The sequence below is a fragment of the Bombina bombina genome, chromosome 5 (genome assembly GCF_027579735.1).
Source record: "Bombina bombina isolate aBomBom1 chromosome 5, aBomBom1.pri, whole genome shotgun sequence".
Classification (NCBI taxonomy): Eukaryota; Metazoa; Chordata; class Amphibia; order Anura; family Bombinatoridae; genus Bombina; species Bombina bombina.
In genome coordinates this window covers 58,544,961-58,561,381 of record NC_069503.1, presented here as the reverse complement: position 1 = coordinate 58,561,381, position 16,421 = coordinate 58,544,961, and the positions used below count along the sequence as shown (strand labels likewise).

The window sequence follows — 16,421 nt, the reverse complement described above, 5'->3', positions numbered from 1 at the left end:
AGTGTCCCTTAATAATGAATTAGTTAGTTTGGATGTTAAACGGATGTCTGCCCATTCCATAATGGGTGAAATCAGGCCGAACATGAGTAGGGGTGGATGTTCTCACTCTGGCTGTGAATTCTGTTCCGTGGCAAGGTAGCTCCTCAGAGCCTGGGGAGTGTGGAAAAACTTGGGTCCATGTGGTGTCTGTAGCCTTAGTTTTGCTGGGAACAACAAAGCCACCTGTCTCCCCTGCTCATGTAACCGAGAGCATAGGGGTGCGAATTCTTTTCTTTGTCTTGTAACATCCAAGGAAAAGTCTTGAAAAAGTAGGAGTTTTGATCCTTCATACAATATCTCTTTACGAGCCCGGTAAGCTCTTAGAAGTTTGAGTTTCTCTTGGAAGTTCAGGCATCTGAAGATGACCTGCCGTGGTCTGGAATTGCTTTGCTCTAGGCCTCTTTCCGGACCTACACGATGGGCCCTCTCTACATCTATAGGCAATATATCTGGGTGTATGCCCAGGAGTTTGGGAAAGGTGAGCGCCGTGAACTCCAGCAGGCCTTTACCTTTGACAGATTCTGGAATGCCTACTATGGGGGGTAGTTATCAAGCCGTCAACCTCAAATACGCTGCGTATTCCGCAGCGTATTTGTGGTGAGGCTGATACGCCTTAGTTATCAAAGGCTCGAGACCGGCAAAAGTAGAATTTTGTGACGTCAGCTTCGATCCGCCGGACTCAGTCCGACACAGATCGATTCTTACGTCACTCCAGATGTTCCGCACACAAGTGCGGCACATTCTCACTACTTTTGCTAGCTATCAAAAAACTAGCAGGTACGCTCGGCACTTTTACGGCCCAGCGTACCTGGTTTTCAAAGCGCCAGCCTGGAGGCGGCGGATCCCATAGGAATCAATGGGAGTCTGACCATAGCGAAAGTACAAGTTCGCTGCTGACAGACATCCCATTGATTTCTATGGGAGCTGTCTACACCTAACACCCTAACATGTACCCCGAGTCTAAACACCACTAATCTGACCCCCCCTACACCGCCGCAACTAAATAAAGTTATTACCCCCTAAACCGCCGCTCCCGGAGCCCACCGCAAGCTACTCTATACATATTAACCCCTAAACCGCCGCTCCCGGAGCCCACCGCAACTATAATAAATGTATTAACCCCTAACCCGCCGCTCCCTGAACCCGCCGCAACCTATATTAAATGTATTAACCCCTATCCTGCCCCCCCTACACCGTCGCCACCTATAATACATTTATTAACCCCTAATCTGCCCCCCCTACACCGTCGCCACCTATAATAAATTTATTAACCCCTATCCTGCCCCCCACTACGCCGCCGCCACTGTAATAAAATGATTAACCCCTAAACCTAACCCTAACCCTAACGCCCCCTAACTTAAATATTAATTAAATAAATCTAAATAAATTAACTCTTATTAACTAAATGAATCCTATTTAAAACTAAATACTTACCTTTAAAATAAACCCTAATATAGCTACAATATAAATAATAATTATATTCTAGCTATCTTAGGATTTATTTTTATTTTACAGGTACCTTTCAATTTATTTTAACCATGTACAATAGCTATTAAATAGTTATTAACTATTTAATAGCTTACCTAGCTAAAATAAAGAGAAATGTACCTGTGAAATAAATCCTAACCTAAGTTACAATTACACCTAACACTACACTATACTTTAATAAATTATTCCTATTTAAAAATAAATACTTACCTGTAAAATAAACCCTAAGATAGCTACAATGTAATTAATAATTATATTCTAGCTATCTTAGGATTTATATTTATTTTACAGGTAACTTTGTATTTATTTTAGCTAGTTAGAATAGTTATTAAATAGTTATTAACTATTTAATAACTACCTAGCTAAAAGAAATACAAAATTACCTGTAAAATAAATCCTAACTTAAGTTACAATTAAACCTAATACTACACTATCATTAAATTAACTAAATAAACTACCTACAAAGAACTACAATGAAATACAATTACATAAACTAACTAAAGTACAAAAAATAAAAAAAGCTAAGTTACAAAAAAAAAAAAATTAAGTTACAAACATGTTAAAAATATTACAACAATTTTAAGCTACTTACACCTAATCTAAGCCCCCTAATAAAATAACAAACCCCCCCAAAATAAAAAAAATCCCTACCCTATTCTAAATTACATAAATTTCAAAGCTCTTTTACCTTACCAGCCCTTAAAAGGGCCATTTGTGGGGGCATGCCCCAAAAAGTTCAGCTCTTTTGCCTGTAAAAGAAAAATACAACCCCCCCCCAACATTAAAACCCACCACCCACATACCCCTAATCTAACCCAAACCCCCCTTACAAAAACCTAACACTAATCCCTTGAAGATCATCCTACCTTGAGTCGTCTTCACTCAGCCGAGCCACCGATGGAACTGAAGAGGACATCCGGAGCGGAAGAAGTTAATCCTCCAAGCGGCGCTGAAGAAATCTTCCATCCGATGAAGTCATCATCCAGGCGGCGCTGAAGAAGTCTTCGATCCGGCCGATGTCATCTTCAAAGAGGCGCTGAAGAGGTCTTCTATCCGGGCGAAGTCATCTTCCAAGCCGGGTCTTCAATCTTCCTTCCGCCGACGCGGAACCACCTTCTTCACCGATGGACTACGATGAATGACGGCTCCTTTAAGGGACGTCATCCAAGATGGCGTCCCCTCAATTCCGATTGGCTGATAGGATTCTATCAGCCAATCGGAATTAAGGTAGGAAAATCTGATTGGCTGATGGAATCAGCCAATCAGATTCAAGTTCAATCCGATTGGCTGATCCAATCAGCCAATCAGATTGAGCTCGCATTCTATTGGCTGATCGGAACAGCCAATAGAATGCGAGCTCAATCTGATTGGCTGATTCCATCAGCCAATCAGATTTTCCTACCTTAATTCCGATTGGCTGATAGAATCCTATCAGCCAATCGGAATTGAGGGGACGCCATCTTGGATGACGTCCCTTAAAGGAGCCGTCATTCGTCGTAGTCCGTCGGTGAAGAAGGTGGTTCCGCGTCGGCGGAAGGAAGATTGAAGACCCGGCTTGGAAGATGACTTCGCCCGGATAGAAGACCTCTTCAGCGCCTCTTTGAAGATGACATCGGCCGGATCGAAGACTTCTTCAGCGCCGCCTGGATGATGACTTCATCGGATGGAAGATTTCTTCAGCGCCGCTTGGAGGATTAACTTCTTCCGCTCCGGATGTCCTCTTCAGTTCCATCGGTGGCTCGGCTGAGTGAAGACGACTCAAGGTAGGATGATCTTCAGGGGATTAGTGTTAGGTTTTTGTAAGGGGGGTTTGGGTTAGATTAGGGGTATGTGGGTGGTGGGTTTTAATGTTGGGGGGGGGTTGTATTTTTCTTTTACAGGCAAAAGAGCTGAACTTTTTGGGGCATGCCCCCACAAATGGCCCTTTTAAGGGCTGGTAAGGTAAAAGAGCTTTGAAATTTATGTAATTTAGAATAGGGTAGGGATTTTTTTTATTTTGGGGGGGTTTGTTATTTTATTAGGGGGCTTAGATTAGGTGTAAGTAGCTTAAAATTGTTGTAATATTTTTAACATGTTTGTAACTTAATTTTTTTTTTTTTGTAACTTAGCTTTTTTTATTTTTTGTACTTTAGTTAGTTTATGTAATTGTATTTCATTGTAGTTCTTTGTAGGTAGTTTATTTAGTTAATTTAATGATAGTGTAGTATTAGGTTTAATTGTAACTTAAGTTAGGATTTATTTTACAGGTAATTTTGTATTTCTTTTAGCTAGGTAGTTATTAAATAGTTAATAACTATTTAATAACTATTCTAACTAGCTAAAATAAATACAAAGTTACCTGTAAAATAAATATAAATCCTAAGATAGCTAGAATATAATTATTAATTACATTGTAGCTATATTAGGGTTTATTTTACAGGTAAGTATTTATTTTTAAATAGGAATAATTTATTAAAGTATAGTGTAGTGTTAGGTGTAATTGTAACTTAGGTTAGGATTTATTTCACAGGTACATTTCTCTTTATTTTAGCTAGGTAAGCTATTAAATAGTTAATAACTATTTAATAGTTATTGTACATGGTTAAAATAAATTGAAAGGTACCTGTAAAATAAAAATAAATCCTAAGATAGCTAGAATATAATTATTATTTATATTGTAGCTATATTAGGGTTTATTTTATAGGTAAGTATTTAGTTTTAAATAGGATTCATTTAGTTAATAAGAGTTAATTTATTTAGATTTATTTAATTAATATTTAAGTTAGGGGGGCGTTATGGTTAGGGTTAGACTTAGGTTTAGGGGTTAATCATTTTATTACAGTGGCGGCGGCGTAGTGGGGGGCAGGATAGGGGTTAATAAATTTATTATAGGTTGCGGCGGGTTCATGGAGCGGCGGTTTAGGGGTTAAACTATTTATTTAGTTGCGGAGAGGTGCGGGATCAGCAGGATAGGGGTTAATAATTTTATAATAGAGGGCGACGGTATAGGGGGGCAGGATAGGGGTTACTAGGTATAATGTAGGTGGCAGCGGTGTCCGGGAGCGGCGGTTTAGGGGTTAATACATTTATAAGACTTGCGGCGGGGTCTAGGAGCGGCGGTTTAGGGGTTAATACATTTATAAGACTTGCGGCGGGGTCTAGGAGCGGCGGTTTAGGGGTTAATACATTTATAAGACTTGCGGCGGGGTCTAGGAGCGGCGGTTTAGGGGTTAGTAACTTTATTTAGTTGCGGGGGCCTCCGGGGGCGCCGGTATAGGGGGTAGAACAGTGTAGTTTAGTGTGAGTGCTTAGTGACAGGCTAGCAATAAAGCTGGGAAAAAGCCGAAGGGCAGCGAGATCGGATGAGTGATAACTGTCACAGTCCGCTGCTCATCGCCCCGCGGCTTTTTGACAGCTTTATTTGATAACTTAGGCGAACGTATTCAAGGTCCGCGGCGGCGAAGGTAGGCGAGCTTAGGCGGACGTATTGGGCCGGCGAAGCCAGAAAAGTAGACGGCTTGATAAGTAGCCCCCTATACGCAGGTTGTTGCGACGGCTCCTGTTTTCCAGGTCGTCAATACGATCTTGAAGTAGTTGTGATTTTTTTACCAGCTGTTTAATGGTGGTGTCTGCTGTCGCTTGCCTGTCCTCTACATCCGAGATTTGTGTTTCTGCTGCAGTGATTCTGGATGCAAACTGACGCACCTCACAAGTTAATGTGTCTACTCCCGTCTGTAGGGAGTCCATTTTTGGGAGGAAAAATGACTTCAGTTCATGTAGTAGGGACTTATGATCTAATCCTGGAGGGGCCGTCTGGTCAGCCGTGTCAGGGGAGTCAAAGTGGGTCTCCATGGGGTTCTTTTGTTGCTTTTTATTGTCTGTGTTTTTTGTTCTGTGCGACATATCTGCCGATTTGGGTGAAAGTTTGTAAAAGAATTTATCTACTTTCATCAATTCCCTCTATCCTTTTAGAGTTGGTTTTTCACAGTTGTGCCTTCCTTTTATTATCAATGGACTCCAGCAGTCTCAGGAAGGTTGGCATAGGGTAGATGTATAAGTGTGTGAGGGCTTAATGGGGCAGGTATCACAGTGTGATGCAGTGACAGCCTTATTTTCACTGGTAGTTGGAATTGTGAATGTTCTCTGTGGCCCTGTTACTGTTTTAGAATTGTTTGCCAATATTAGATTGGGGAGACACTGTTAGCTGTAGCATAGGAAGGGTCTAAAGTCTCTCTGATGTCCTGTGCTGTGTGCTTATTGTTCGTGCTTGTTATAAGGTGCTTAAACTGGGTTCTGACCTCGTGGCACGCTTCGGCACTTTGTGAGTGGGCCAGGTAGTTTTTTACTAAAGCTGTGTTGTCTGCTATGCCGGGTTTTAATCCCCTGTCCGGTTTTGTTTGTCCGTAAGTCAGAAGATGCCTGTATTATTATGGGGCAGACTTAGTATTATCTCAATAGTGCCTTAATAGTGTCTTAGTGTGGCACAGGTGTCCGCTATATTCACCGGGTTTCCGGTTTCCTTGACTTCGCTCTTTTCAGACAATGTTCAGACCGGTATCTCAGTGTTAATACTATGTGGGCTTTCAGTGGGTTACCTGAATCCGTTTGGCGGGATTCCGATCAGGGCCACCGATCTGCTGCGGAGGCAGCCAAGATGGCGTCTGCTCCAATTGCTGTTCAGGAGCTCCCGGTCGCCAGATCCGATGGATGGGGTCTGCACACTGCTGCTCAAAGTCGGCGAGGATGTGTACCTCCCGACAAGTCTTTTGGAGTGTGGGGCAAGGCGGTAATTTAGGGTGGAATTGTGGCGAAATTATTTCTGCTGCTCGGAGCTCCGTTCAGATGCAGCCACCTCGTTAGCCCGCCTACCGGAAGTCCACGATACACAGTGTTATATTAAACACTCAAGATGAGGATTAACCTGTTTAATGAGTGATACCAAAAAGAAGCTATAAAGAGTTAATAATCGTGGATTGCGAAGTATCAAATACATTTACCAATATGCATTAAAATACTATAAATATCAAAGATCAACTATGAATAAAGACGAAAAATTAGTCTATTCTCCAAACGCTGTACTTATGTTACAATTAACATTGGTAAGAAAAGTAAATTGGAAGGAAATAAACAGTAGTGAATGCGAAATGTCTCAGAACATCATAGAAGGGGTGTGATAACCCCAGAACCAATCAAAGTCTACTTCAATGAATGACAACCCTAGTGGGCGTGAACCACACGCTATAAAAAGCCAAGTTTCCCGCGGCGCGATGTCCTTTGAAAAAGCCGGGTCACGGCGAAACATGTCAGGAAAGATAGGGAAATGGTGAGGAGTCCTAGGAGCTCCTGTGTTTTTAGGCAAGCCTTAAGCTGCATATAAAATTACTGTAGTCGATACTGGTGCTATTGGAGTTACATGAGATCAGTTTCCACCTTTGAAATGATATAGTCCTATAACTCTTAATATTAAGTAGAGAGCAAGCACCGCTGACAGCTGCAACCTAGACTCTGAGTATTTGCAAGTAAATTAAAATTCCAGTTGCAAACTGTCTAGCTGCTCTCTCTAAACGATACTAACAATGTTTTATCTTAAAGTTTGTAAAGCCTAATGAATCCAGTTACTAATCGTGTGTGTTTTCAGCTGTGTTAAAACACAACGATATTACTGACCGCAATCTTACATAAGCGGGTCAAACTATAACTAACAAATCTATGAATGGTACTATACAGCAAGCTAAATGTGTAGGTATCAATAGAGGAAATTACTAAGAGCAATGATAAGCTCAACAGAACACGAATGGCACAGAAAGTGAGGAATGGGGGGTTCACATTAATAAGTACATTTGATAGCGAATCCTAATCGACGAATTATTCGTAGTGCTTTTCATACTATCACGCTGACAAGTATATGCGAGAGTGAATCCCAATTGAGGAAGCATTTATTACGCTCTCCATATTAAGTATTAATAACAGCGAATAATACTGACATTAAAGGATTAGCTATACCCCGCACACTTAATATGCAGCACTTTCTCTGCAGTAGTTAAGCTAATATAATAGCAAGTGTATTTGATAGCAAATCTAAATAGACGTACTATTCGTTACGCTCTTCTTACTTAATATTAGGAACAGCATTAATATTGCTAATAACGGATCTGCTATAATCCGCACACTAAACAAGTAATGCTTTTCTGCAGAGACGAAATCAATAGAGTACTACCAAATTGAAAATTTATTAAACCTCTACCTACAGCATCGAATACCTACAATAGGCATTGTTAGTTATAAGAGATAGGAATATAGGAGGTACAATGTTATTAAAAACACGCCCAGAATCTTTTGAGAGCGTGATAGTAGCATGAATACGGAGTAACGTGTCTGCCAGTCAATTCACCAGATAATAAAAGACTCAAAGGTATATAGGAGACACTAAAGCATACCCAGCAACTAGAGTGATAGAGATTAACTAAATTGTACTGTATTTACTTTCACTCTAGGCAAGGCATCACACTGTTTACTTCAGGTGCCCAGACTAGTTACGACTCCTAGCACATATTAAAATTAAGGTGGAAATGAACCAACAATAATTAACCTATATGTATCCACTACCATTTGCAGTTTAAGTGTGTTTTTAATTTCTAATCCTATTTTAACATATACTATTAAAAGTTACATTTTAAATTCAATCACTAGCATTTGTCAATATCCTGTATCCTTGTTCAGTACACATGATATATACAAGTCCGGAGTGCTATAGTGTGTATTCTTTTGGGAGCAAGTCCCTTCTTGCAACCAGTTGTAAATAAAATGATTACTAATACACCAGCACCTATACCCACAATAAACTAGTGACTAGAACTAGCTTGATATCTATGGGTGATTCTTAGGCCTTGTCCATAATATTAAACAAGTAGTGCCATTGGTTTTGTCTTATATTAGAAATCTTCATCCATCTCCTGCCTGAGAGTAAATAGTACACACCGGTACCATTTAAAAATAACAAACTCTTGCTTGAAGATAAAATAAAAACTAACAGTTTATCACCTCTTTCACTTTACCCTTCCTGCTTACAGTCGGCAAAGAGAATGACTGGGGGGTGGAGTTAAGGGGGGAGCTATATAGACAGTTCTGCTGTGGGTGCTCTCTTTGCCACTTCCTGTTAGGAAGGATAATATCCCACAAGTAAGGATAAAACCGTGGACTCGGTACATCTTGCAAAAGAAATTGACAAAGCAGAAATCTGTCCCTTTAAGGAACTCGCTGATAACCCTTGAAAGGAATAGCTAAAAGCTTAGATTTTGATGACACATCAGCAGACCATGATTTTAACCATAACGCTCTACGCACTAAAATGGCAAATCCTGCATTTTTCGCCGCCAATTTAGCAATTTGAAAGGTGGCATCTGTAATAAAAGAATTAGCTAGCTTGAGAGCCTAAATTCTATCCAAAATGTCCTCTAAAGGGGTCTCCATCTTTAGAGACTCTTCTAGAGCATCAAACCAAAAAGCTGCTGCAGTAGTAACTGGAACAATGCAAGCTGTTGGTTGTAAAAGAAAACCCTGATGAATAAATAATTTCTTTAGAAGACCCTCCAACTTCTTATCCATAGGGTCTTTAAAAGCACAACTGTCTTCAATAGGTATAGTTGTACGCTTAGCCAGGGTAGAAATAGCTCCCTCCACCTTAGGAACCGACTGCGAAGAGTCCCGAATGGTGTCTGATATGGGATACATTTTTTTGAAATTAGGAGCAGGAGAGAACGATTATACCTGGTCTATCCCATTCCTTTTTTTATAATTTCCGAAATTCTTTTAGGAACCGTAAAAACATCAATGTAAGTAGGTACCTCTAGATATTTGTCCATTTTACACAATTTTTCTGGAGGAATCACAAAAGGGTCACAATCGTCCAGAGTCGCTAAAACCTCCCGGAGTAACAGGCGGAGGTGTTCGAGCTTAAATTTAAAGGACATTCTCCCTCAGACAACAATTCCCTGACCCCCAACTCAGAGCCCTGTGAGAGTACATCGGAAATAGCCAGCAAAGCATCAGAGGATTCAGTATTTACATTAATACCTGGCCTACTGCGTTTACTCTGTAACACTAGTAACTTAGATAATACCTCTGTAAGGGTAGTTGACGTAACTGCAGCCATATACTGCAGAGTAAAAGAATAAGACGCACTTGAAGTACTTGGCGTCGCTTGTGTGGGCGTTAAAGGTTGTGACACTTGGGGAGAATTAGATGGAATATCCTGATTCTCTTCAGACAGAAGACAATGCTATAGCACTTAGTCTGAACATCAAATGAGTAGTAGATTTTTGTTAAATAAATTGCAGTTATGTCTATTTCCACTCCCCCTGTATCATGTGACAGCCATCAGCCAATCACAAATGCATATACGTATATGCTGTGAATTCTTGCACATGCTCAGTAGGATCTGGTGACTCAAAAAGTGTAAATATTAAAAGACTGTGCACATTTTGTTAATGGAAGTAAATTGGAAAGTTGTTTAAAATTAGATGCTGTATCTGAATCATGAAGTTTTATTTTGACTTGAGTGTCCCTTTAGGCACACTTTCTTTACCTAAAATATGCTTTTTACATTGTAAGGCCCTTTCAGTACAAGAGGTACACAAAGTAAGAGGGGGTTCCACAATGGCTTCTAAACACATAGAACAATTAGTTTCCTCATTGTCAGATATGTTGAACAGATTGGTACTAGCCACACTAGTTGTAAATCACCTCAAATATTGATTCAAAAATTTTTTTAGAAAAAAGGTACTGCGCCTTTAATGAGATAAAAAACACAGCAATTTTTCTCAAACTGCTTAAAGCGATTGAAAACGCTAAAACATATCAAATATAATAACTCAATTGGCCCAAAAAGGATTGCACCCTATAAGTAAATGATGAATCTACCCTCTAAGAAGCATTTTAATCACAAAATATATGTTAATAGAAAAAAATGACCCCTGCACTTCGCCACAGCTCTGCTGTGGCACCTACCTGCCCCAGGGTACTGCGAAAATGACTTGACAACGATCCGGTGAGCAGATCTCAACTCTAGGCCCTACCAGAGCTAAATTCCTGCTGCCTTCTCAGTCAGAGTAAACTGCACATCTGAGCGCGAGAAATAGGCCCCGCCCATCATGGATGGTGTCTGAAAAGTTTGTATAACAGCATTGGAAGCGGTTAGGAAAATAAGCCATGTGGTCCCCTGGATTTCTATAAAAATAAACTGCACCCCTACTGACTTTTATAAATAATAAATACATATACAATGTCAAGCTGCCTCTCCCAGTGTCCAGCCCCATGCAGATATAAGCAATATGTATGCAATATAAGGATCTTCAGTAACACCCTCAGTGATACAGGTCTACTACTTACCCCTTCCCTTGCAGGGAAAAAAATGTCAGCCAATTCTGATATAAAAAGTCTCCTCAGAAATAAAAGACTGAACATACCTCAATGCTGCTTGTAGCATGACACCGTTCTCCACACTGAAGATTTCTCTTGCACTACCTTCAGAAGCTCTGTGGGAACCAAAATGGATCTTAGCTACAACTGCTAAGATCATTAAACTCAGGGCAGAAATCTTCTTCCATATCTCCCTGAGGAAAATAGTACACACCGGTACAATTTAAAATAAAAAAACTTCTTGATTGAAGAATCTAAAACTAACACCTCACTTTACCTCTTCCTATTACTAACACAGGCAAAGAGAATGACTGGGGGTGGAGGGAAGGGAGGAGCTATATATACAGCTCTGCTGTGGTGCTCTTTGCCACTTCCTGTTAGCAGGAGGTTAATATCCCACAAGTAAGGATGGAATCTGTGGACTCGTCATATCTTTGTAAAAGAAATAAAGACAGTCAATTCCGCTGAAAAAATTAATCCACATCCCAAATCAAAAGTTTTAATCTTATAATGAAAAAAAAAAACTGAAATTATAAGCAGAAGAATCAACTGAAACAACTGCCTGAAGAACTTTTCTACCAAAAACTGCTTCTGAAGAAGAAAAAACATCAAAATGGTAGAATTTAGTAAATGTATGCAAAGAAGACCAAGATGCTGCTTTGCAAATCTTATCAACAGAAGCTTCATTCTTAAAAGCCCAGGAAGTGGAGACTGACCTAGTAGAATGAGCCGTAATCCTCTGAGGTGGGGATTTACCCGACTCTAAATAAGCATGAAGAATCAAAAAGCTTTAACCAAAATTGCAAATAAATGGCAGAAACCTTCTGACCTTTCCTAGAACCAGAAAAGATAACAAATAGACTAAAAGTCTTCCTGAAATCTTTAGTAGGTTCAACATAATATTTCAAAGCTCTTACCACATCCAAAGAATGAAAAAGATCTCTCCAGAGAAATCTTAGGATTAGGACACAAAGAAGGGACAACAATTTCTCTACTAATGTTGATGGAATTTACAACTTTAGGAAAAAATTTAAATGAAGTCCGCAAAACCGCCTTATCCTGATGAAAAATCAGAAAAGTAGACTCACAAGAAAGAGCAGATAATTCAGAAACTCTTCTAACAGAAGAGATGGCCAAAAGGAACAACACTTTCCAAGAAAGCAATTTAATGTCCAGAAAATGCATAGGATCAAATGGAGGAGCCTGTAAAGCCTTTAAAACCAAATTAAGACTCCAGGAAGGAGAGATTGATCCAATGACAGGCTTGATATGAACCAAAGCCTGTACAAAACAATGAATATCAGGGAGTTTAGCAATTTTTCTGTGAACTAGGACAGAAAGAGCAGAAGTTTGTCGTTTCAAGGAACTTGCAGACAAACCCTTATCTAAACCATCCTGAAGAAACTGAAAAATTCTAGGAATTCTAAAAGAATGCCAAGAGAATTGATGAGAAGAGCACCATGAAATGTAAGTCTTCCAAACTCGAAAATAGATCTTTCTAGAAACAGATTTACGAGCCTGCAACATAGTATTAATCATGGAGTCAGAGAAACCTCTATGACTAAGCACTAAGCGTTCAATTTCCATACCTTGAGATATAAGGTCTGGCCTAAATGGAAGTGGCCAAGGTTGGCAACTGGACATCCAAACAAGATCCACATACCAAAACCTGTGCGGCCATGCTGGAGCCACCAGCAGCACAAACGATTGCTCCATGATGATTTTGAAAATCACTCTTGGAAGAAAAACTAGAGGCAAAAAAAATATAGGCAGGTTTGAAAGCTCCAATGGAGTGCCAATGTATCCACTGTATCCGCCTGAGGATCCCTGGACCTAGATAGGTACCTGGGAAGTTCCTTGTTTAGATGAGATGCCATCAGATCTATTTCTGGAAGCCCCTACATCTGAACAATTTGAAAAAAACACATCTGGGTGACACTCAGAAAAACACTCTCCTGGATGTAAGGTCTGACGACTGAGATAATCCGTTTCCGAATTGTCTATACCTGAGATATGGAACGCAGAAATTAGAAAGGAGCTGGATTCCGCCCAAGCAAGTATCCGAGATACTTCTTTCATAGCCTGAGGACTGTGAGTCCCACCCTGATGTTTGACATCCCCCACAGTTGTGACATTGTCTGTCTTAAAACAATAAACGGCTCTCTCTTCAATAGAAGCCAAAACTGAAAAGCTCTGAGAATCGCACAGAGTTCAAAAATATTGATTGGTAATCTCGCCTCTTGCGATTTCCAAACCCCTTATGCTGTCAGAGATCCCCAGACAGCTTCCCAACCTAAAAGACTCACATCTGGTGTGATCACGGTCCAGGTTGGATGAACCAAAGAGACCCGTAGAACTATACGATGGTGATCTAACCACCAAGTCAGAGATAGTTGAATGTTGAGATTCAAGGATATTAAATGTGATATCCTAGAATAATCCCTGCACCATAAATTCAGCATAAAAAACTGGAGAGGTCTCATATGAAAACAAGCAAAGGGAAACGAGTCCGATGCTGCAGTCATGAGACCTAAAACTTCCATGCAAATAGCTACTGAAGGAAAGAATAGAGACTGAAGGTTCCAACAAGCTGAACCCAATAAAAATTGTCTCTTGTCTGTTAGAGACAAAGACATTGACTCAATCTATCTGGAAACCTAAAAAAGGTGACCCTTGTCTGAGGAATCAAGGAACTTTCTTGATCAAATGAACCTCCAACCGTGTCTTTGAAGGAACAACAGAAGTTGTATCATATGAGATTCTGCAGAACGAAAAGACTGAGCAAGTACCAAGATATCGTCCAAAAAAGGAAACAACGAGAACCTTTGAAAAGATTCCTAGAGCTGTTGCTAGGCCAGCAACAAAATGGTAATGCTTGTCTAAAAAAGAGAATCTCAGAAAATGAAAATAATCTGAATGAAACAGAATATGAAGATATGCATCCTGTAAGTCTATTGTAGGCAAATAATGCCCTTGCTGAACAAAGGCAGAATAGACCTTAAAATCACCATTCTGAAAGATGGTACTCTTACAAAAGATTTTCTTCTTTGAATAGTTCAGAAAAAAACCCAGACCCCGTTCCTGAAACGGAACTGGTATGAATACCCCAGATAACTCCAGGTCTGAAACATACTTCAGGAAAGCCTGAGCCTTTACTGGGATTGTTGGAATATGTGAGATAGAAAAAGACTTCTCACAGGCGGACTTACTCCGCATCCTATTCAGTACCCCTGAGAAACAATATTCTGAAACTAAGGAGTTTGGACCGAATTGAACCAAACAACTTTAGAAAAATCTTAACCTGCCCCCTACCAGCTAAGCTGAAATAAGGGCTGCACCTTCATGCGAATTTGGGGGCTGGCTTTTATCTCCTAAATGAATGAATTCATTCCATTTTGAAGAAAGCTTCCTATTAGAAACATATTACTTGGGGAAGAATTAGGTTTCTGTTCCTTATTAAGAACAAAAAATGAATTGAAATCTAGCACAAGCTTAATTCACCACCTCCATAGGAGGCAAAGTTTGTAAAACTGAATTGTGGGTGTGGTGGGGGTGTATTTATAGACATTTTGAGGTTTGGGAAACTTTGCCCCTCCTGGTAGGATTGTATATCCCATATGTCACTAGTTCATGGACTCTTGCCAATTACATGAAAGAAATTGCTGCTCTATCTGAATTATTAGCGTTTAACTTTTACTGTCAGATTTGGCAAATGTTTCCCAAACCTCAAAAAGCCTATAAATACACCTCCCACCTCCCTCTTACCTTAGTTTAACGTATAGCCAAGTAGTGAAGTGTAAAAAAAGGATTTAAAAGCATACAAAAAGAGGAACTGGAAAAATAATGTGTTTTATATAAAAAATCATAACCACAAAAAATAGGGTGGGTCTCATGGACTCTTGCCACTATCAAAGAAATGAATTTATCAGGTGAGTTCTTACATAAATTATGTTTTCTTTCATGTAAGTGGCAAGAGTCCATGAGCTAGTGACATATGGAATATAATACCTAAGATGTGGAAGTCCACGAGTCACTAGAGAGGGAGGGATAAAATAGAAACAGCTATATCCGTTGAGAAAAGAAATCCAAAAAACTAAAATCAAAGCACTAGAATCAAACTGCTTCAGAAGAAGGAAACACATCAAAATGGTAAAATTTTGTAAATGTATGCGAAGAAGACTAAGTTGCTGCTTTGCAAATTTGATCAACTGAAGTTTTATTATTAAAATAATGAAAGCCCAAGAAGTGCCAACTGATCTAGTAGAATGAGCTGTAATTCGCTGAGGCGGAGACTGCCCCACCTCCAAATAAGCTTTGTGAATCAAATATTTCAGCCAAGTTGCCAGAGAAATGGCATAGGCTTCCTGACCTTTCCTGGAACCAGAAAAAATAACAAATAGACTAGAAGTCTTTCTGAAATCTTTAGTAGCCTCAGCATAATACTATTTCAAAGCTCTTACCACATCCAAAGAATGCAAAGACCTTTCAAGAGTATTCTTAGGATTAGGACACAAGGAAAGAACAACAATTTCTCTATTAATGTTGTTCGAATTCACAACTTTAGGCAAAAATGTAAACTAAGTCTGCAAAACAGCGAGCAGTTGGCGACGATCTGTTCCGGTTCAATAACATCTGCCATCCGGGACGACCGGACATGACGTCAGCAGCCCTGATGTGCGCATCCAGTGTGCGTGAGCAGTGTGTCGGCGTTTGAGCAAGCCGTACACAGATCCTGCTCAGGTTTGCTATCTCCAGGCTTCCACATCTGCCAGCCACAGATCTAACAGTGAAGCCCATCGAGGCGGAGGACCTGGAGAGCAACCTTTAGCTCCTGACTGCTCTGCAGCGCACACTACCTGCGAGGACGACGCAGCTCTTGGCGGACAGGATTCGCCCGGGACAAAGCCACTTGGATAAGGAGGGAGAAGTGGCGAGGAAGCCGTCTAAAGCACGTGAACGAGTGCTTGGTCCGGTAATCGATTATTGGCCGTTAGCAGTCCTCTGGCCAAGGACAGTTATTGACTTCATTCAGTAGTCTGCATTTTTTCATAATCTGACGCCTAGACTATCCCCAAAGATCACGGATAAATTTAAAGTTGGGGTGAGGAGATTACACTCTGTGACTTGCCTCAAGGTATTTAAAATTGTGGCGTTTGTTGCCCCTGCACATCTCCACTAGCTAAAAAGTCTGGGTGCTCAAGAGGGAGGGCGAAGATAGCGCAAATATCTACAATATTCCTAAAAAAAAAGAAAAAGAAAAAAAAATCTGCTGTTTGTCAGGTATACAGCCTGGATACAGGGAATCTATGCTGGCATTAGTCCCCCCTCTGATTTCCACACAGCCCAGTGAAGACAGCTAGGGATCTGATTGAACTAGATCTGCAAGCAACTCCGGCAAAATTTAAACTCCCCCCCCAACTTTGGCCATTTTTCATCTCAGAACCACTGTATGTACAGCTATACTGGCATTATAGGTTAATCTAGTCTGGGTCCTATAG

At 40.2% G+C, this 16,421-nt stretch overlaps 1 protein-coding gene across 1 annotated transcript in view; it reads right to left on the bottom strand.

Annotated features, from left to right (window-relative positions):
* LOC128659847 (oocyte zinc finger protein XlCOF6-like) overlaps positions 1-16,421 on the bottom strand; it is a 122,810-nt gene that overhangs the window by 71,610 nt on the left and 34,779 nt on the right. Inside the window, exon 3 of the mRNA XM_053713424.1 lies at positions 286-299. Within this exon, the coding sequence (XP_053569399.1) occupies positions 286-299 (14 nt within the window). The remainder of the gene's footprint in view (positions 1-285; positions 300-16,421) is intronic.